This window comes from Acanthopagrus latus, chromosome 3 (assembly GCF_904848185.1).
Source record: "Acanthopagrus latus isolate v.2019 chromosome 3, fAcaLat1.1, whole genome shotgun sequence".
Classification (NCBI taxonomy): Eukaryota; Metazoa; Chordata; class Actinopteri; order Spariformes; family Sparidae; genus Acanthopagrus; species Acanthopagrus latus.
Window position 1 is genome coordinate 14,636,547 of NC_051041.1, and position 23,261 is coordinate 14,659,807.

At 39.7% G+C, this 23,261-nt stretch overlaps 1 protein-coding gene across 8 annotated transcripts in view; it reads right to left on the reverse strand.

Moving 5' to 3' along the window:
- gabbr1b (gamma-aminobutyric acid (GABA) B receptor, 1b) overlaps nucleotides 1–23,261 on the reverse strand; it is a 122,533-nt gene that overhangs the window by 97,420 nt on the left and 1,852 nt on the right. For 3 of the 8 annotated variants that reach the window (XM_037092422.1, XM_037092426.1, XM_037092429.1), the window contains exons 2-6: nucleotides 15,002–15,085; nucleotides 7,686–7,750; nucleotides 6,601–6,739; nucleotides 2,891–3,076; nucleotides 514–531 (exon numbers count right to left, since the gene is read on the reverse strand). In XM_037092422.1, coding sequence (XP_036948317.1) covers nucleotides 514–531; nucleotides 2,891–3,076; nucleotides 6,601–6,739; nucleotides 7,686–7,750; nucleotides 15,002–15,077 — 484 coding nt within the window. In that variant the 5' untranslated portion in view covers nucleotides 15,078–15,085. Of the gene's footprint in view, nucleotides 1–513; nucleotides 532–2,890; nucleotides 3,077–6,600; nucleotides 6,740–7,685; nucleotides 7,751–15,001; nucleotides 15,086–18,413; nucleotides 18,514–23,261 lie in introns of those variants that run through there. The other 5 variants (XM_037092427.1, XM_037092428.1, XM_037092423.1 and 2 more) reach the window with 4 other exon arrangements.

Genomic DNA, 23,261 nt, shown 5'->3' on the forward strand with positions numbered 1-23,261 from the left:
TTGATCGATGGTCTGGTGTTTCGGGAGCCTTACATTGGAATCATGTTGGTGGGGTCAGTCAAAGTTAATGATCAGTGTTGACGTGATGTCCAACTTAATATGAAGCTGACGATGAAATAATGTAAGAATACAATACAGCATTACTTCCTGGGTGTAAACGTGTTTTAAAGCTGGTTCTCCAGCACATCAAAGACACGATCCCTGACAGCCTGGACCCTCAGCCTGATTTGTTTCAGTAGCTGTAGATGGAATTGGTTTTCGGAATCTCTTGGTAGTTGGTGTGGAGGCAAATTTGACGTTGTCTCTGCCTTTTTATATGTCGCGCATGGTGTAGAGACTGTTGAAACTCTTATGCCAGTCGACAGGGTACAGAAAGGGGGATTTATGTTTTGGAGAACAGTAGTAGATGTGTTTGCAACCTAGCAACTGGGGGCTGCCATACTGAATCATACAATTCATTTAAGTTGATGATGATGGTTTTTCACACATCAATTTAAAAAAAATCATTCTTACCTTTGTAGTGCCGATCATCTTTGAGCACAGAAAAAAAACAGACAAACGGAGTTAGATTTTGCAGATTATCTTGAAAAGTTAAAGTAGCCATATTTATATTGTGCCGAGATTTTAGACTGCAAAAACGCTCATCATCTCACACAGGGTCTTCTTTTTGCTTTCTTATTAGCATTTACGACTAAAGGGCCATCAAACATCTTACAAACAGGCATAAAGGGAGGCTGCTAAAATTAAATGATCTTAGTCCATTCAAATCTTGCAAAGCTCGGCCAGCATGTGAAGTCATGTCTTATTGTGGAGTGCCGATTTTACGGTGCTGTCGTATCATTTGACTTGATTAACCACCATCAGTCAAAATAGAGACTTTGTAGTAAAGCAACTCTAATATATAATAAATGAACTGTACAGTGATAATGATGAGCAAGATTAAATGAAAATAAAATGAAAGATATAGATCAACATACATATCGTATCCAAATTACATAGTATGTCATAACAACATTATAGAAAATAATAGCTATTAACAGCTAACTTATATTGACCAGAACTGTGGAAGCTGTATGCTTCCATCTTCTTGTATCCTCGCTCACAATCCCTTTTAAAAAGTAACTACTAATGTAGTGGCTGATGCATTAAAAATAATGTCAAAAAGGGAAATTTAGATGTGTTTAGCGGGTGCATGTTTTCTTGATGAATTGAGTAAAAAGTCTGCATTTTTTAAAGATATTATTCAACTGACCAAAAGTAAAGCTATATAGTCCAAGTCAAGGACATTAAACTGAAGTAAATAAATGTCATCATGGGCCACATCCGCATTGTTGTAAATGTAAGACTATAATTGTGTCTACTTATTATCATATAACATAATTAATAAGCTCTCTGTCAAGGAACACTATCGCAGGCCGAGTCAAACTGACCGTGTTAAAAGCCTGTTTCTTTTCAGTTCACTAAACACATTTAGCATAAACAGATTCAAAAATGCATCTTCATAAAAACACTCTTCAGCCACAATAAAGCTGGCTCTCGGTGCTGCATCATTATTCCCTTTAACTTTGGTGAACATATTCTGTTGAGAGTACAGTCTGTCTTTAAGTCTTATTCTTTATGCTTTTCTTAATGGCTAAGCTCAGCTTATCTCCATTAAGTATATACATGTATTTGCTTTCCGCTCTCTCATTAAATTGTCTGCTCTTTGCATCAACTTTTTCCTTTCTCAGACAGTAAGCTAGCCTGCTAACTGTGTCATTACTTACCCTAAAAGCATCACAAAAGTAATTAAGAAAATGCGTTACAGTGTGAAATTTAACAGTAACAGAGTAATGTAATGCATTACTAAGAATATTTCAGTAATTTATCACCACAGTTATGTCACGTAATATATTACAATCTGCATTACAGACCAAAGTTAAGCATTTATTGTTGTTTGTTCAAGAACACATCCACCACCTGTGACCATATTAATACATGGTCTGTGTGTTTAATATAGCTGAGTGTGATGAGTTCTTTGTTCGGTTCCTGTGTGACTGAAATGAGCCGTATTTCATCATCCTTGAATCACACCATTCGCTCCTTGTTCCGTGGACAAAAATAAAAGGCTAAAAGATTTTTGTCCTGTAATGTCATTATAGGCTACATTATTGAAGGTATAGGTCTCTTTCATTTCATATGACTAAGCCTAAAAACGACTTTGATCCTTTGTCTGCCTGCTTATCCTTGTGACCAGGGACATTCCTTTATTTAAAAAGATCTATGCCATTTCATTATTTTATAGAAGTAACTTGGGAATGTTGTTGAATATCACTAAAAAGTAGTGTAATGAGTAATAAATACTCAGTAACATTGTAATGTATCATATTACTTTAAAATGAAGGTGACATGTAATATATTGCATTTTGAAAGTAACTTGCCCAAGAACCAATTGTATGGCTGCCAGCATCAAGCTGTAAACAAAAAAGAAAGTAAAGTGGGACATATTCTGGCACTTTAATGGACCCTCTTTAGCCCTGAATTATTTATTCATTCAAGTTAGGCGTTGGCCTTTAATCCTTTACTTTTTATCAGTGAATATGATGAAACAGGCCTCTGATGCGCAAATGTGTCAACAAAAAAGAGCTGAGTACCAGCAAAAGTCAAGGGGGAGGAATACTGGTATGATAAAATAATGCTGCCTCAAAATGTTATACAAATCAACTTTGCAAATTATTCATGTAAAGGGAAATGCATTCAGCCTCGCACCTGCTCTTCTCATACAGAGAGACTGCATTAGTGGTCCTCAAAGACAACTTCACAAATATCATGCATTTGTCTTTAAGTACTAAAAAAGCTGGCGTCATTTTGCAATATTTGATTGCATACAGGAGGAGGGAGGATAACTTACAGTGACACACAGGTTTGGGAGTGTCCCATTTGCCCATCTTATTGCACTGTGATGAGTTCCAGCCCATGAGGATGAAGCCAGGGAGGCAGCTGTAGTGCAGCACTGTCCCCTCCATCGGAGGCCCCAGGGGCCGAGAAGACACCAAGCCATTTTCCAATGACGTCCACATCCGAGGACACAACAACACTGGAAGAGAAAGACAGAGGAGGCTTTATTTTAGACAGGTTTTGAAGAGGGACCTCTTTGTAACTATGTTAATGTGTTAGTGATAGTAGCTGTGAACTGTTGTCTGCCACTGTGAATTCAGACATTATCCACTCCTACAAATAGTGTCTTTAAAAACAATATAAAAAAGGGTGCAAATGACAATGTAAAGTTTTATTTCTTGACTCTTTGGATAGTTGCAAGAGTGACTGAACTCTAACACAGGCTAAAAATAGACAGAAATATGAGAATACAGTGAGAATTCTGTATCACATTGATATTAAGTAATTTTACTGCCAACTTGTGCGGTCAATGCCAGGTATCACCAACAGACCATTAAGAAGGAAGCAGCACTTGATGGGTGGAATCTCTCCACAGCTGTTCCATCCCTGCTCAGTTTACTACTAGTGAAAATGTCATTGCCTGCAGGTAAATTAAAGGAATTACACAAAATCACCATTTCATTCAAGAAAAATACCTTTGCTCATTTTCCACACTTAATTGAGACATTTGTCTTTGGGAATACATGGTTTCTGGAGTATCTGCAATTAAAAATCACCCATCCCATCAAAACTCAATAGAACTATTCGCATTCTAACTAATCCCGCTTCAGAAGAGAAGGATGAATCATCTGGGCTCGAGGGAAATGTTATTCAGAATTTACATAAGAAGCTAACTCACTCCCAAGTGGGAACAAGACCTCTAGTAATAATTTGTAAAAGAAAATAAATAAATAACAAGTTCAATAACACAGACCAACAGGTCATACAGTATGAGGTTATTCATAGAGCTCACTGCAAGGGTGAGAAATGACACTAAATAGATCACCTGACACTTAGTTTCCACCACACAACGGTACTTCTAGCATTCTTCCGAGAACCCTAATTACTGCCATGAACACGATCTTTTTAGACTGGAAATCACAAAATAGCCTAAACACGATACAATGGAAGAATATATAAGAATAAAAGATCACAGGTGTGCCTCCCTCAACCATAAAACTGCTGCGATAAATTAAACCTGGTCCACAGTGCAACTGCCTGCTCTTCCGTTCACAGTGGAATAATGAAAACATTCACACATTGTACGTCATCATTTTTCTTCAAGGCAATGCTCAGTCTTCTGTCCTCCTTATCTGTATGAAATTCTATGTATTGTAATCATAGTATTTATGATCTATAAACAGATGTATTTATTCATGTTCGAGAACTAACGTATTATCTGTCACTTATCAACAACCTCATCATTAGCAATATTATCATTATTTTTGTCATTGTTATTTTCACTACACATTACACATATATAGTCATAATAATTACATGAATTATTATCGTTATAACTGTCATCTGATTTGTCAATATTCTCTTTTGCTCTATATTTATTTGTATGTATGTATTCAATCATTTAAATCATGTATTCATTTTCTAATATTTATTTGATTTATTTACTTTTACTTTGATGTTGTGGAGTGGCACCTTTGGGCTCCCTAGTAGTGTCATTGTGTTACAGTACCCTCGAGAGGAGAGTTGCAGGGTGAGGGCAATAATTGGGACATCCGGCTGGGAGGGAAAACAGAAAAAGATAAGATGAACCTTACAAGCCCCAGCAGCTACTCTGATTCTAATTATGGTGCTCAAAACCACTATAATCCTTTTTTTTCCTTTCTCTCGCTCCCATAGTCTTTGTTAATCTCCCTTCTTGCCTCAGACTGTTTTCCTTCCCCTTTTGTTGTAGATGCATTCACACACTCATACACACACACACACACACACACACACACACACACACACACACAGCGCAAACCACTGACCTAAGCAGCCACTTTCCCTAGGATAGCTCAATGCTTATCAGAATCTGTGGACTCTGCAGAATAAATGCCATACTTCTTAAAATCCAGGAGATGGCAGTAAAGTTCAATAGAGACAGGTTCGGGTCTGACCTGAGGCCCTTTGGTACGTTTGGTATGTCATTAACCCTCTCTCTCCCCTCATTTCCTGTCATTACTTGGGCTGTTGTGTCGGATAAAGCCATTTAAAAAAAGCAAAAAAAAATTTAAGCCCCAATGACCATAACTGAAAATACAGCAACATATTTTTACCCAGTTTAACCCAATGAAGCACCAAAAGTCTTTGCTTAGTGCCTCTGTAACACACACAAACAAAAGGACGTCATACAATATAATACTGTATCAAAATTCTGTCTCACTCCCACTCAAAAACTCTGTTAATCTGTTTGATCAGAACTATGTGGATGTAATTTGATCACAGTGGATTGACAGTGGCCTGGCAACATATGCAAACTGCTTTTTTGTCACTTGTAATAAACTCTGTATCTTCTTGGGTTAAAAATCTGTCCAGTGTACATGTTTGACCTGTAATAGTCCTGCACTCTCCAACCCTTTACATGGAAGTCAAGCAGCTTCTTCCTGACAGCTCTAATTATCCAAATGACTAATGTGCTAATCACACATCGCAGGACGAGCCCAGGTGAAGCAGATTTTTCTATTTGGAGCCGTTTTCTCCCCTGAGATGAAAAACTCCCAAAAGGGACTGAAAAACACTGCAACTGAACCAGCAAATACAGATTAGAACATAAACAAAAACAACACAGACCAATTAACATCAATTCATGGCATCTTCTAATGTCTGATGGAAGTCCATCAACACAAGTAACACACATCGAGTTAAAACTATTTGAGTTTCCTGTACCTTAAATGTGAAAAACAGGTTTCTCTGCTACTGATTACTGACTGAATATTTTACACTGAGAGGCTTCAGCTTCATCATGCACAAGACGTTGGCATATGGCATGGGCAGTTCAGATGATTGCTCCTCAACATGAAAACAGAATATTTTTGTCTGCGGAGACAGACAAGTGCTGTGTTTACATGACCCCAATGTTCCACTTATAACAAGAACTCTTATTTATCTTTTCGATAAAGAAACATTGGTGCCACGTAATCCTACAAATGCCTCCAGAGGGACAGAAACATGTCGGTGAATAAATAGAACTGGTCGGTTACAGATACAACCTCTTGTTTGAGATATTTTTGTTGAAAGTAAACAATTCAGTATCCAAAAGGCTCAAAAGGGATTGTTGTTTGAAAAGACAAACAAAGCCAGAATCCAAGTTTACAATTCTTGATGGGATGTAAAGGTCCATCTTCAAAGTTGTATTAACAAGCAGAACAACTTAATTAATTTTATAAACTAACTTAAGGAGAAAAAAAACACCAGTTATATTTCAACAGATTAAACACTTGGCAGCAGATTGAACCACTTTGTCAAAAAAAGTGATATCAGATTGAATACTTTGGGGTATGTAAACACACGTCTTGTCAGATCGCTTCATGTAGCGTCCATGTAAACAGTTAGGTTGGAAACTCTAATCAGAATTCAGGACTTGAACAAATATTGTTCATGTAACCACAGCTACCGATGTCTGGAATAGTGTCTCAGGTGGGAGATGAATGAATGTTTGATGGAGTCAGCTGGGGTTAAACTCACAGCATCTGCTGTGCTGGCTCAGATCGGTCCAAGTGCCATTGGGCAAACACTTCCTGACCTTGGGTCCCGTAATCACCCTGTTGCCCCTGCAGATGTACTCTATCTCATAGTCTACTGGGAGCACCTGCACGCTGCGGATCTACACACACACAGACATAGACAGACACACACAGAAAGAATCAGAGTCGGTACACCAGTAGTAATATACCACAACACAGATTTAGAAATATTGTGAGAACAGGCCGTGTTAGCAGCTGTTGTTTCTTAATGAAGGCTGCATTTGCCATATTCAGATCAATGATGTGTTCCACCGCCCATTAGAGAAGTCCCATGACATCCTGTTAATCAGGTTAACATGAGGAAATTCTTCAATATTCAATATATTGAGTACAAGGCCGATCCTATTTTAGTTACATGCAACAACAGACTCATGTCACACCACTCCGCTGCTCCAGGAATTACTTTTTTTTAATTCACCAGTAATACCGAATGTCTTCCACTCTGCTTTTTAACAAAAAAAAAAACATTTTAAGCCACCATCAGTGTATGTAAGTGCTTCCTGTGCAGAAGTTTTGCATCAGAAGCACTGCAACAGTCCCAAAGGAACATGTTATCATTATTGATAGGTTTTCAAGTCAGTATGTGAAAGACTAACAATGATATACCGACAGTATGTTAGCAATGACAAAAAAAAGTACATTGAAACTAAAACAGACAGCTGCACTGTGGTGAGTGTGGCATGGGTCTGTTGTTGTAGACACTGCAAACTGATGCAAATTTAAAACTACATTGAGCAGCCTTAGTTTAACACACAAACAATTTTCAGGACGAAACAAATATTCATTGATTTAATCCATTTTGTGCTTTTCTGCTGATCTTTAGCACAGATCAATTGGACTGTCTCACGCCAGAATCTGACGCATTACCAGAGATAGGCTTTGATACACTTTGAACACTTTGATACATTTGTGGCAGGGTACATATTTCTAATATAAAGGTTGATCTAGGCCCTGTTTTGAACTTGAAGTGAACAACATGAGACTTTATGGAGCTGTAATGGCAGTGTGGCAGCAGCCATTCCTCACCTGCTCTTGTGTCAGACCTCTGTACCTTATCCCTCCATCCCTGGGAGGACGGATGATAGCACAACCTGAAAGACAGACACACTGTGAGGTGGAACAGAAAAAAACCTGGCCATCCGTACAGCTCTTGTCTGTCTCAGTCTTTTGCCTATCAATAAGCTACAATGCAGCTCTGCTAATCAACACTGATGCTGCAACACTAGTTTGAGATAAATGCTTAATGTACATTTTAAAGAATATATTTGTTTGGTTTTTTTTTTTTATGGACATCACACACTTTGAAAAGAGCAAAACAAAAATGAAAGAAACTATTAACAAGTAATTTGTACCGACACAAAGCCCCATTCATTTGCACCATGGAGCTCCATTGTTGTCTAAAACCTATTGAATAGTCATTAAATCATCAATGTGCCACACTGTTCCTTCTTTAGCATAAACACACACTGTATGTGTGGGACTGAGCAAAATCAAACTACAGTTATTCTGCCCCATATACTCAGGACCAGATGTGGAGGAGTCTAACACTGACCATATTCCCCAACTAATTTCCTCCAGTTTGAAAAATGTTCTACTTTGACATTTCTTACAGATTTACATCGGCAGTTGTCAGGAAAGCAACTTAAGTTTGGGGTGATGAGGGAAACCCACTGCAGGTAATGACATAACTCAGACTATAAATATTATTTTGTAATACCTATACTCAACAAATGAGTGAACACAACCAAAACAAAAGTCTAATCATCCCTTCTAAACAACTGGCAGACAAAGACATTTGTGCTACAAATACCATAGCACTGTAAGCACCCAAACTTCCCACACCCCTCTTTCAGAATGAAAAGAGACACACACAGGGTAGTGAAGTGAAGCATCTGAAACAGCCTTCTTGATGTCAGAACCTGGGACCAACAGACATTCCAACAACTTTGTGGCAGCAGTAGCTCAGTCCACAGGGACTTGGCTCTGGGACCGGAGAGTGGCCAGTTCAAGTTCACCAGTTAGTACAGAGTGTGGGCTGGTAGCTGAAGAGCTGCCAGTTAACTTTAATGCATGTGTATAGGTCCTGTCTGTGCATGTGTATGTTTTAGTGGCCTGAGTGTTAAAACTCAAAACAATGCACTTCCACATGGGGATTAATAAAGTATGCCTTCTTCTTCATCCAGTACCTGATCAGGTGTGTGGAAGTTTTCACACAGCAGTCACTTTGCATACGAACAGCTCCAACACCAACACCGCATTGCAGCTATCAGGAAGTACTCTAAGACAAGATTATTCTTTCACTTACAAAAGGCTTCTCTGAGTGTTTCAGGATACTACCACTAGATGGAGACCTCTATTATATTTTTAAGGCACATGCGAAAGGCCAGTGGTCGGGTTTCAAACAAAAGGCTCACTCACTATCTCCTTCATGGAGTTTCCTCCAGTTAGAGCATCGATACGAGGTTTGGGCTTGTTGCTGCAAAGCAGAACTTATTTGTAAACTGAGCAAGGGCCTCATTTGGACACGTGCTTTCAGTGAGTGGGGTGAGAAAACAGTTAATGGAGCCGGCTGGAAAAAAAAGTAGGAATTTGGAAGGTGACAGTTTCTTTTGATATATTCTGAGCTAAATCTTGTCAGCTGCTTCAGTTTTGGAATCATTTCTGTGTGGTGCATTATATTCAATTGCTTGTTAAACATGTCTTAGATATTCATGGCTCAATCATTTAATCTGCAGCATGATGACAACAAACCACTGGTTTAAATGATATTTGATGGGTAAATTCATGGTCCACATGGGTGAACCCATGACCTTTCTGGGCTATGACAAAATTTATTTTCTGCACAAGAAATAAAAATAAAAATCTGATTCTATGGGCACATTCTGACTGCTAAAAGAGCTTTAGCTGTAGCTGCCTTAATCTGTAAACCTTTGGTAGGATGAGGATTTGTAAATACACAGTATATCGTGTCACCCATATGTTTAAAAAGTGGGACAAAGTTGAAAAATAACCTTGTCAGTACTCTCTGGTAGACAAACTATAGTGTTTCTATAAGAGTACTGACATCCTTACGGACCGGATTACATAAAAGGCAACATGATATATCTTTGATTCTCAGTCATTCCTCAGAAATGAAGAAGCCTCTTGGATCAGAGGTGAAACATCTTCAAGACACTGAAATAACTCCAGTTACAGCCTACGATACAGCACTTGGAAAATGCCTCAGTATTTTGCTTTTGAGGCAACAACAAAATATAAAATCTGCAACACTATAGCATCTCATAATAATGAATAATCTACCTTACCTGTTAGGCCATAGCTAAATCAACTGTGCCTTTCCCAAATATTTGCCTGATAAATGTTGGCTTTTACTCTTGGTTTGGTTATTACCCAGAACACATCTGGTTGTGGGAAATGGCAGCCTAAAAGTTAGAGAAGCAAGCTCGTTACGATATAGACCCCTCCCTCATTCCCATCACTGAGGAGCCCATGAGCAAGGACCTTAACTGCTGCACATTTGCCAACAGATCAGATTGTGGTTGTACTGCAGCTTGCGGATATGTATGTGTTACTGTATAAATGTGATCAGGAAAAACATAAAAGGAAACATAATCCCATTATTCAAGAAAGAAAAAAATAGCAATGTGTGGTTTCTGAACAAAGAAGTTTCACTTTTTTTAATTCTTTAACCTGAAACTGACCCCTGTGACCATCGCACAAGACACCCACCACCTCACTTCACACTATGTACACCAGTAAGCCATTTAAATCACATGACACAATCAGTCCTTGGATGAAACCAGCTCCACAGAGCCATCTGTGTTTGCCATTTCCTGCAAGCTCGCTGCAGAGCCAAATATCACTGAAGCAGCATCACATGTATTTTATCCGTGATAACCTCCAGTCTCTCTCTCTATTACTGTCTTGCCTCCCCTGGGGATAACACACCAGAAGTCTGCCACTGCATGCAGGTTCACCCACAGTGTAAAACCCTGATTATTAAATAGTCAACTCATTTCTCACTACAGTCAAGACCGCTCGACATGACTCGCATAGCCAACACCTCCACCCACCATCCCCATCGCTCAGCATGAGGAAAAGACAGCTCACTAATCTGACAGCGGGTTTATGTCTGTATTCCAAAGATCTGACATCTGTGTCTAAGCATTACCATCAAAGCATGAGCTCCAATATAGGACCCGTAATAAGCACTATGAGTTTAGAGCAAACTAATTGGTTGCAAATGTCTGCCTGCCTATTAAGCCTGGTGGTTAGAGGTGGAAAATAGTTCTAGTCTAGCTACTGACAATAACTGTGATATTTAAAAAATGACATATTGATATTGTGTGAATAACAAACATATAATAATATAGTGTAAATATCCCACCAGTAATTCTGGCCTATTTTATGGACTCCTGTCACCTAAAATAACTGTGGACAAACTCATCTGTCCAAAGGACATTCTCCCAGAAGCTTTGTGGCTTGTCACTAAGCATTTTGCATATTCCAATCTTGTTTTTATGATTTGCTTTCAGCAGTGGAGTCTTCCTCAGCCATTTTCCATGAAGTCCACTTTGGTTCAAACAGCGACCTCTGGTGCGATCTGATACTGATGTACCTTGACCTTGGAGTTCACCTCTAATCTCTTTGGAAGTTGTTCTGGGCTCTTTGGTTACCAGCCGTATTATCCGTCTCTTCAATTTGTCCTCAATTTTCCTCCTGCAGCCACATCCAAGGAGGTTGGATACAGTCCTGTGGACCTTAACCTCTGAATAATATGTGCAACTGTAGTTATATCTAGCAGCTTGGAGATGGTCTTATAACCTTTGCCTTTAACATCTTGTCTATAATTTTCTTTCTAATCTCCTGAGACAACTCTCTTTCTCTGGTCCATGTTCAGTGTGTTACACACCATGATACCAAACAGGACAGTGACTACTTTTCACCGTTTAAACAATTATGTTGAACCACAGTTCTAAAGCAATGTCATTTTTCTTTTATTATTACTTTTGTCATTTTCAAGTTATTTCAGTGAACATAGTGGATATGTCTTTTTTTAACAGAAGGGTACAATTTTGTAATTGTAAAAGTAACAACTCATCCAAGGTATATCCAGTGACAATTAGTGATTATTTTCTTAATGTCTCTTCAGGACACTTTATTGTCAGCACATGTTTTTGTCAACAAGTTCCACATTGATGTGCTGCCATATCAGATGCTTCAGCAAATAAGATGTTGAATTCTTCACAGCTGTAATCGCTTTGCTGGTCCCATATTTGAAATGGATGACAATATTATATGCATCTTTGACTGAGACAACCTCAAAATAATGATGATACTTCCAGCTGACGAAAGGATCTCCCTGATCCTCCATCCTGGAGTGGGTCATGCATCACGTGTCACTATGCATGCTTATACACGCCAGATACTGCAAAATTCTAGCTAGCCAAGTGACTTCAAATATCTTCTAGAGAAGGAATATTGAAAAAAGATTGCGGCAGCTGGACCAAGTAAGAGACCAAAAACTTAGCACTTCCATGCAGAATGTCTACCATTGCAATCTACCATTGCTATTCCAAAAAAGAGAAATGTGGAGAGGCACTTTCGAACTGTTCATAAAAAGTAAGACACTGACTTCCCTCCAAAAAGCGAGCTGAGAAAGGGTGAGTCACTCTATAATTTAGCATAAAAAGTCCTTCCAAGATCGAGAAATGATAAAAGAAGCCTTCGTTGGGGCAGTTGACTCCTTGTTTCCAGATTTTCAAACAAACCAGAAACATAATCATCAATCAAAGCTCTTCAGCTATCAAGAAGTACAGTTACACGGCGCTGTGAAGTAATGGCTCAGCAGCTTTAGAAAGACATTGCAGACTGCAAGTCTACAGACACCAGCGATGCAGCCCAGTTGTGCATTTTTATGGTGTTTACAGATATGGCTGCAAAAGAGGAGCTAATAACATTATTGCCCATGAAAGAGAGAATGCAGGGAGAGGACTTTCTTTTAGTCTTTCACAAACTTTATTGAGAAACGGGCGGTGCGCCTGCAATGGTGGGCTCAAATGGATTTATTGCCAAGTGCAGGCAGGACCATGCTTTCCCAACTTCCTGAATTACCACTGCATAATACACCAACAAGCATCATGTGCTAAAATGCTGAACGTAAGACAGATAATGGATGTTGCAACAAAAATTGCCTGGTCCAAACAAGCGAGACTTCTTCAAAGATGATTGTTCCGCGCACATCTGGAGGAGGTTGACTGCAACTACTCTGACCTCTCGCTTCACACCGTAGTGAGATGGCTTAGTAGGGGGACATTCCTGCAGAGATTTCGAGAGCTCTGTCCAGAGATAAAGGAGTTTCTCCTTGTCACTGAACATGCAGAGTAAGTACAAGTAACTTAATGATGATCAGTAGCTGCTAGAATTGGCATTTTTAACTGATCTCACAAACATATTGAGTGAGTTAATTTAGAGCTGCAAGGAACTGACAGAACCATGGTCAATATAATCAGCTCAGTTAATGCTTTCAAATGAAAGATTAAACATCTGTCCTCAAAGCTGCAGCGCCATGATTTGGGGAACTTCCAAAACTTCGCATCAGAGCTTTAAATGCAACCAGAGGTGTGTGTGCAACTTGACAGCGTGCACTACACAGATCAGACTGAAAAGGGTCTCTCAGACTATGACAAAGGGTGTCCAGACTTTCCTTTACTTGAGCCAATCGCTACATTCATGTGCTATCCAATTAGGGAAGATGCTGAGGTTGATTTACTCACATCACAATTGCAACACTGTTTCATCTGAACCCTTCTGCAGTGGAAGACGAGATGTTGACACTACAGGCTGACAATGACATTGCACACACACACACACAATGTATTGTTCCAATTACTCCTGTTGATCGTGTGCAATATTGATTCTGCTTAGGGCCCCCAGAAGGCTTGGGCTGGCACTGGGCTGTACTGCAGGGGTGCCCACACTTTTTTGGCTCGCAAGCTACTTCTAAAAATGACCTGGTCAACATGATCTACCTACACAAATACTAAACATCTATTTATTTCTACATATACTGAGTATACTTTATGTAACACAATACATAACTGATATTTAGAGAGTAATGTAACCCTTGGTATTGCACATAAAAATTGAAAGCACTAATGCACATAGGTGACAAACCATCAATATTGCACACGATCGACAGGAGTAATTGGAACAATACATTGTGTGTGTGTGTGTGTGTGTGCAATGTCATTGTCAGCCTGTAGTGTCAAAATCTCGTCTTCCACTGCAGAGGGGTTCAGATGAAACAGTGTTGCAATTTGTGATGTGAGTAAATCAACCTCAGCATCTTCCCTAATTGGATAGCACATGAATGTAGCGATTGGCTCAAGTAAAGGAAAGTCTTGACACCCTTTGTCATAGTCTGAGAGACCCTTTTCAGTCTGATCTGTGTAGTGCACGCTGTCAAGTTGCACACACACCTCTGGTTGCATTTAAAGCTCTGATGCGAAGTTTTGGAAGTTCCCCAAATCATGGCGCTGCAGCTTTGAGGACAGATGTTTAATCTTTCATTTGAAAGCATTAACTGAGCTGATTATATTGATTATATAATCATGGTTCTGATTATTGATTTGGGGCCTCCCTCCAGCCATTGCAGAGTCACCTGTGCTTGACAGTTATTGGCACAAATGTCACACTATAATGTTACATTATAAATTGTATTAATACAGTGACAGATTATGAACTACCATCCCCCTGGGCACAGATGCATAAGGAGGATTTAGCTGTGAAATTTAGCCTTCCTAAGAGTCTTTTTTGTGTTGTTTTTTTGTTTTTTTTTACTATGGTGGATATGTGCAATGACAATGATAGTTGGTTGTGTGTCAGCTGCTTGTTTTTTTGGCATTGAGCAGTAGATTGTTCTCTTTGCACCTCTATTTGAAGATATTCTCTCCAGCTGTTACTGAGATAGTGTTCACAATGGGCTGTATGTTCATGTGTACAGCATGTACATACATGCAGACAGATGGACGACCCAAAACATACTGTAATAGCTGGTGCAGGGCCATAAAATGGACAAAACACACTCATATGTTATTGGCTATCTTAAGCACTGTACAAAATGGCACCAACATAATTAGAGATGGATAACCATTGGAAGAAATGTTGTCATATAAACCCTCTACATATCAACACACTGGCACACCACTTCACATTCACTGACTAACAACAAAAGACAGACAAACAGACAAAGGCCTTAGGGCATCCACTGTACTGCCGCAGCCACAATCATTTTGTTACAGACAACTGTAGATGTTGCATTAGAGACAAACAGTCATTACCAGCAGATGTATTATATGCAGACACGCTGAGTGAAGGCAACATGGCGGAGAAGAGGGGGAGAATGAACAGAGCCATCCCTCTACCTGAAAAAGAGAACATAGAAAGGAGAGTGTGTTTAGAGGAGGAAGCTGACAGAAAGACAGCAGCATCTGCTCCAGAAAAAGGAACATGAAAAAACATAGAAAAAAATCCCCCCTAGTGTGGTTGATGTATCAATACTACAAGGTTACTTTGTTTTTTGGTGAGTTTACATTTCATCAAGACTCGAATGCTGATCTATGGTAATGGTGACCTAAAAAAAAAGAGATGCACAATAAGACACTGAGTTGATTTGTTGGTCTGGAAAAGTATCAGTTCCTTTGATTTGAGTGCTGAACTAATAAAGCGAATGTATAGGTCTTATTTCAGTGTTTTTTGATGACTAAAATGTGGATATCACAAACTATTTCATTGGAATAGATGGGTGGAGACAGGCATCCTGGTCTTGGGGGACATCGTTAAGGACATAATATGAAGTCATTTACTGCTCAAAAACAACGGTTCAAATTACATTAGCATCAATTTTGGAGGTACTTTAAAATATTTCAGTTCCCACAAATGGCTCAAAACCACTGGACTCAACCACTCGTAAATACATACTGCCACATCAAGCTTCCAATATCTTATGAAATGCACAATTACTGATACTGATTACTGAAATACTGATATTCAAAGACAGACAGGCAGACATACATAAATACATACATACATACATACATACATACATACATACATACATACATACATACATACATACACACATATAAATAAAAAATATAACGATACAATATTGAGTGTTTCAGTATTTGCTCAGATTGACCAAACAGTACGTATGCAGTAATATTCAATATCTTGCTGTTTTATGCACATTTTTTAAAGAAATGTCAGCAACATTTTGGACAAAACACCTGAAACCAGCAAAATTATGTGATTATTCTCAGAATATTATCACCAACAGTTAAATTCCTGTGGATTTTCTTGTGAAAACTCTATTTTAATCACATATGATTTTGAGTTACATTCTCATTATGAAGTGAAACTATTTCAACTCTGTGTTAATTGGGGAAAGAGTGCTTCTCTTTTGATTTATTGTAAGGGAGAGATTTACCTCGCCCCCTTCAGTCATCTACTAGCTCCAAATCTTGGATTTACCGCAGGGGACTGTCTTATCTTTCGCTTATGCTGACAATGCAATCAGCTTGGGGCCCAAGTAAGATAGGGTTCACGTCCTAATACGACCCTTTTTCTGAGTGGGGGGCCACAGACAAATCAGGTAATGTCTTCCATCATTTGAAATGGTCCTTTGGGGTTGTGTTTAAGGAAAACAAGTGGAGAACTTTCAGGCCCCCACCAGCATAAAAGCAGGAGCACAAAAGGGACTTATTCAGTTCACTATCAGGACCAAACTCAGTGTGTCTTGCTGTTGCTGTCTTGTAGAACCCAATCAACTCCTTTGTACCAGACCTTGCACATCTCCAGTGATCTTCTCTGAGCCTTTTTCTTGATTTCAGCCTACATTGAAAAGAATATTTGGTGAAGGGTTGGACCATGTGCCAGGACCCATGTGGCCCATTCCTGGTCCCCTGGGACTCAACTATTGTTTTTGTTAATGGGCTCACTGTTACCTGTCTTAAAACCTCTACATTTCATACATATATTATGAAGCAGCATTATAGGAAACATTGTGTTTTAATCAGCAGGAGCTGAAACAATTAAAAGACACACAATGAAACAGTAAAACACAGTAAAGTACAAACAGAAATTAAGAGATTCAGTTAGAAGCTACAAACAACTGAGAGCTGGACACACTGACATTTACAAACATCTTTCTCCCAGGTTTTCTGCACAGACATGAGTTCAGTATCGATGTCAGGGGGAGACTGGTGCTTTTCATAGATAAAAGATTTTTGATCGGCCCCAAGTTTTTAAGGCAAGTGAAATATCTTATAAAAGGGGCCCACTCCACATAAATAAAGACCTAATTACCATAAACTTGAAAGCTTCATTAAAAATGCCTGGGAAGAAATGAGAGACTTTGCATCCATCACCGTATCCTCATCAGGGTTGCACACTTACATAAATATTAGACCTGGAAACTATCCATTAAAAGTCACAACAGCTGTACACTCTAAAATGCACAAGGGTGCGAGGGCCTGCATAATGCTGCTTGCAGCTTTAATTTGTTTGGGTTTTTTGGTTTTCTGTGATGTTGCATCAAATTCACTGCTGTTTTACAACTGTGATGATGTAAAATTTTAAACAAATTGAACTTGAACCTTGATTCATTTCCTGCAAGAAGCAGTGCACATGCACCCACATGAACATGTGCATGTTCACAATCTATGACATACAGCAGACGGCAGTCTCTGACTGTGAAAGGATGCTAAATGCTGGCTAATTCTGTTGCCTGGCAACCATTCAGACTCACAGACATGTGTGTGGATGCCTCTCCATATTTAACCGCCAATGATGGTTTGTCTGCTCTGGTTAGCATCACAGCACTGTCTCCTTGCACTGACAGGCTGAAAAAAACAGCAGACATAACCACTGCCTCCATGCTTGTTTGATGACACATGAGCTAAATATCAGGAGGGCACAGTCAAACATGCACACGAGCGCGCACACACACACACACACACACACACACACACTCTAAAGGTAATTTTTTAAGAATATAGTTTTCTACCTTTCCAGGCTTACAATAATATAATTAAGCTGTCTGAATCCCTCTCTTGCAAGTAATGATATAAAGAGTCCACAAAACCAAATATTGCAGAATGAGGCAAAAATATCACAACTCAGGGGTAACTCGAATGTTGTACAAAACATGTTTCTAATGTAGTGACCAAAACTGTCACCTTTTCCAGTATTATTACATTTTGGTAGTTTGCCTCACTCGGGACCCTCAAACACTGTGTGGGTGACAGCAAAGCTTAGGAAGATGACTGTGTGCTGCTCTTTTCATCAGTATTGGGGAACATAACATGATTCCCCCCCAAGCAGTCAGTCATAAGGGTTGTGTGGAATGCAGTAAAGTGAGCAATCCGACTGGCCGTGAGGTAATTCTGCCTCATGTAATGAAGACAAAGAGATGGTTGAAAAACAGCCAAAGAGGAGAAGGTCAGAAGAACAAAAACAATGTTTAAAGGACAATGATAAGGCAAGAGCGACGACCCGTGTCAACATCAACAGAGCTATTCAAAGGTGGAGTTTCTGAAAACTGTCAGTAGCTGCTCTGGATAGCTTGTATCCAGGTGCCTCCAGTTGATCAATGAGGAATGACTACCTCACTGATTCTGTCCTCTCTACAGCCCCATGTATTTTATAATCCTCCTCACTGTACACATACTTATGACATATCATCCACCTTACCAAACCAAATCTTCAAAGGTGGAGAGATCTCCCAGGGTTGAAAAGGCTGAGGACCAAGTTTGGGGTTTTTTTGTCTCTTACTTGTCTTGTGTCGCTTCACCTAACAAAAAAAATTAAAAAGTTAAGCAAAAGCGTAGACTAAGGTTTGGCTTTAAGCTTCATCACTCAGACAAGCCTTATGGCCACATCTCCATAAATGTAAGGATGGAGACAGTCCTGTATTCATGCATTTGGTTAACATTGGCTCACAGCTCGTCTGTGAACATTTGTCAGCACCAGGCCTTGAAGCCAGTTTTTGTCGTGGCAAAGCCGTGTAATTACATTTACATTGTAATTACATGTGATGCACTGGGGACTTTTTCCTAAAAGCTAACATTGAAAGATGCATTTGTAAAATGGTAATAAAAGCCTAACACAACCCGCAAAATGACTGGTTTTACCGGTCAGCATTTAGACAATCTGGTCCAGTGAAATTTGGAGAGTCTAGAAGAGCCATCCGGTGACATTTTATCCCCATCCAAGTAAGCTCGCCACTAAACCGGAAGTTAGCCGACTCTGTGGATGGAAGTCTCGAGTGTCCGTGCTCTATGGCACACCAGCTGGACATCCACCGCCACAATTAAAGTCTGATTCTAAGGGAAACACTGTAAACCTCCACAGACAGCCAGAAAAGCAGAAAAAGCAGAGTCCACAAAGGGTGTCCATGCTAAGATTGATGTAAATTTCCAGGCAGCATGAAGTAATCCAGTAGCAACCATACAGCAACCAGAGAGCCGGCACCATTAACACAAACAACAAACAATAGCAGAGCCGACGCGAGTTTGAAAGTTTAAAAGAAGGGAAAAAAGGCAGTCAGACGACCCAGTCGGTTGGTGTCTAGCACGGCAGGCGACATGTACATTCACAGACGAATGAAAACCCTAACAAATATTACGCATAATATACAAAACAGTACAAATCAACTACTCTACAAGCTAACCGGTCTACAACACAAGCAGCGAAGCAGAATTAGTCTCCTCATTAGCACTTGTGAATGTAACTTGATATGAGCAACATGAAACCTGTCTCCTGTTTTGCTGGTGGGTGAACACGTATCAACACTGCGAAACCTCTGTCATTGTCAACAGCATACATAAACTGTAAACTAGTACAACTGCCACAGTAGAAACTACAGATTAGTGGAACAGTTTTGCACTGAGCTTATAGAACTGTCTCACATATTTCAGCACAGGTCCATGCTCGCTCAGCAGCAAGCAAAAGCTTTCAAATCATGAAGAAAAGTAAGGGTTCCACCACCTAGTCAAGTACTATAAGTACCAATCACCGCTGTAGGCAGCTGTCAACTGGGAGAGTACAAAATGGATCGATGAATGACAGCTAGCTAAGAACCAATGGATGTAAACATTGGGTGATAGGGGTCACACATAAAGTAAAACCTTGTTTGTCAAATTACATCAACTCTGTACTGACTATCAACTCAATAAGCAGCCAGATGGAAGGATGCTATGCATACTGAATTGCGGACAGCAGCTTTGAATATTCAGAGTCAGGCACAGCTCGCCTTCCTTATCATCATGGCTTTTATCTGGAGCCCTGTTGAAAAAGCTTTCATTCTGTCTGACTGAAGGTAAATCTCTGGATTTCTCAGGAAATATCCAAAATGCCAATTCTCATCCTGCCAAAATCACCAGGGATATCTGAGCTCAGAGGGAAGGAGCAGCCCCAAGACGTGACTAGACATGAGGCAATGGAGGGGAAACAGTCTCAACGTGAATCTGATAAGACTCTGCACATTAGCCAGACGATAATGTGTTCACACAGATTCAGCCCTCTTTGTCCACCCACACCAGACTTTTCCATTGCATTCTGAATCACACACACAGGAACTTTTTAAGACAGGACAAAATCCATGCTCCCACTCATACAACTTGCATTGCAGCTTACAGTATATATGTTACTAAATGTTATCTTGACCATTGCCTTTTCTACAATTCACTTCCTTTCTTTTAAATGGTTTCTAAATGCGCTGACTCTGCTGCTTGAGGGCCCCTGCAGTCATGATCTGCTGAACCCTGAGATGGAGCGCTTCGTAATATGACAGGTAATGTAATTTTCACTCCTTCCAATCTGATACTGAAAAGATGAAAGCTATCTCCTGCAACAATGTTATGCAAATGAGAGCAAGTGAAAGAGGGAAAGAGGAAAGGGGGCTGTCCGGGAGAAAGAGAGCTGTACAGATAGGAAATGATGATGATATATGATGATAGAGATAAAACACTGAGCTGGGTGGAAAACAAATGAGCGCTTGTCCTGCTGCACCGGGGAAAAGAAGAGGGATGCTGGTTGTGGCGTGTCACCACAATCTTAAACATAATTTCAAATGACACACAGCTTGCAGTATTTTCAATTTGAGAGAACTGCTCATCAAGGGGTAGCACTCTTGTCCACGAGTGCTGGCCCAGGGCAGGACTGAAGCCATCGGAGTCTCAGGAGGTCCCTGCAGCAGAGTGGGCTGGGCAAAGCAAAGCCAACTCAAAAAAGTACTGCTCAAAAACCACAGAAAGCAGACATTACCAGAGCTACTGTGTGAGTTAACAGTTTGAGTCAAGCAGAGATAATGTAACCAATGAAGCCAACCAATCGGAGATGGAGTAGGTCGGGTCTTGTGAGAACTCAGGTCAGCAGTCTGCCTATCAGTGATCTGGGGGGGAGATGAAGAGGGATGACAGGCACTGAAATAGACTGCCATTGTTCATCTCCTGTTCCCTCACTGTCTTTAACTATGAAGCATGAATTAATGATTAATAGTTATCATTAGTCCACTGATTGTTATGCAATAAATATGGTGCGTTCCTTGTGTGGGCCCTTCATCGATATGATGATGCTTGCAAGAGATAAAGAAAAACAGTAAAAACAAAAACAACATCTCCAATCAGGCGGATACAGTTCACCATAAAGTCCAAAGTTTGGATAACATTTGCATTTGAAAATAAAGAAGGAAAACTGGACAAAAGTCTGGTCGTTTGTGAGGTCTGATGGTAACACACAGCTGGAGAGACAGTATGATGAAACATATGAAGGCAGCGAGGTGTAATCATGTCGATATTATTCTGTCTTACATGAGCACGAAAACGCAAGACAAAGATGCGGCTATAACACAGTTATTCCCGTTTCAACTCAGTGAGCTCTAACGCAATCATCAAATGCGCAGCAATGGCCAGTCCAGACTATTTTGGTATGTGTGTCTTTATTCAACATCTCCGCTTTTAGTGTATCTGTAGGAACACATCTTATGTGTTTCATGCCTTTCTCCCAGATATAAAATAAGATATTGTTTTTTACTGCAAGGTAAACATTTTTAGCATCACTGACCATGTGACCTCTTGTACCAGGAGGCACCAACTAGTCTCACTAAAGGTAATTACTCGCTTCAAGACATCACTCGCTCATTATTTCTTGTTACTTTTATATATGTTCACCGCATCGATTTCTTTTGAGTTCGTCAACTTCTGCTAAGTTTCTTCTAGAATGAAGTTTTAATTTTGTCTTACCAAGTTATGTGCCATAACCTGACACAAGGAAAATCAACTTTAATTTGAAATTCTTTGGTACAAAGTTAACCAAGTACGATCGTCTGACGAAGGTTCTTTCAGTTATTTCGGAAAAGAAATTAAATTAGTCAGTCAGAGCAACAGATCAATATCATCATCATCCTCCTCATCATCATCACCATCACCATTATCAAAGACTCGAACCGATCGGCTGTTGAACAAACCGTGTGAGCAGGCTCCAATGAAAGCAAGACTTTTGTGCCAGGTTGAGCCGGCTCTGCTTTTGCCGAGTACCCCCGACGAACACAGGTGATGCCAACCACTGTGTATTGGACCAAAACTGCCATCTTGGAGTTGAGCGACAGAAAAGGCCGCTGAAGACGAAAAGCCACAGCCTGCTGACTCTACAACACAACGCTCCTAAAAGTAGGCTTACCCATTCCTTCATCCTGCTGGACTCCCACTTATGAAATATTAGTTGGTGTCCATTAGCTCTGAGTTAGTGTCTTTGAGCTTAGGAGACAATTGGTTATCTGCCCATATTTCTTTCATAAACTCATTACATTAGCCATTACAGTCTCAGCATCTTTCTGTTACCTGTTAATCTTGTAATTTGTTTAATTTGCCATCTCATTCATTTACTCTGAACTATTTAGCCAAATAAACATATTTAACCATATGCCGTTGTCTGTGGATATTTGTTAAAATGAGGAGAAACAAATGGTATCTGTGTCTAGAAGTCACTACTTCAGTGATGAGAATTATATTAGTAATTTGATCTGAAATTGATTAGAATTGATCGATACTGATTGAAGTTTACCTTGTCTAGTTGAATTTTCTTCCGGATTATTCACAGAGATGAAATGAAGGAGGTGGTGTCTCTATTCATGAGTGCTTTATTAATTTGAAGTGATTAATAGATACATTTATAAGCAGTGTTTCTCCAACATATCACACAAATGAAGTGACAGACACATGAACAATTGAGAACTGAAATGTAATCATGACATGGTGGCTGCTGGTAATGCAGTGCTTCAAGGCCATAGAAAATCTCCCGACATGAAAAGTGGAGTCCGCCCTTTATGCAATTTTTGGGGCCGATGCAAATACCGATGCGGATATTAGGAAGCAAAGAATTGCAATATTGATATATCAGCCGATATATACACACACTTTTTGCAGTGATCCCTCTTGTGACAAAGATGTAACTGAGGCAGGATATTTTACAGACTAGCAATGAACTTTGTTCAGAATGAGTGTGCTCTGAAACAAGAAAATGTCACTGGATCATTCTAAA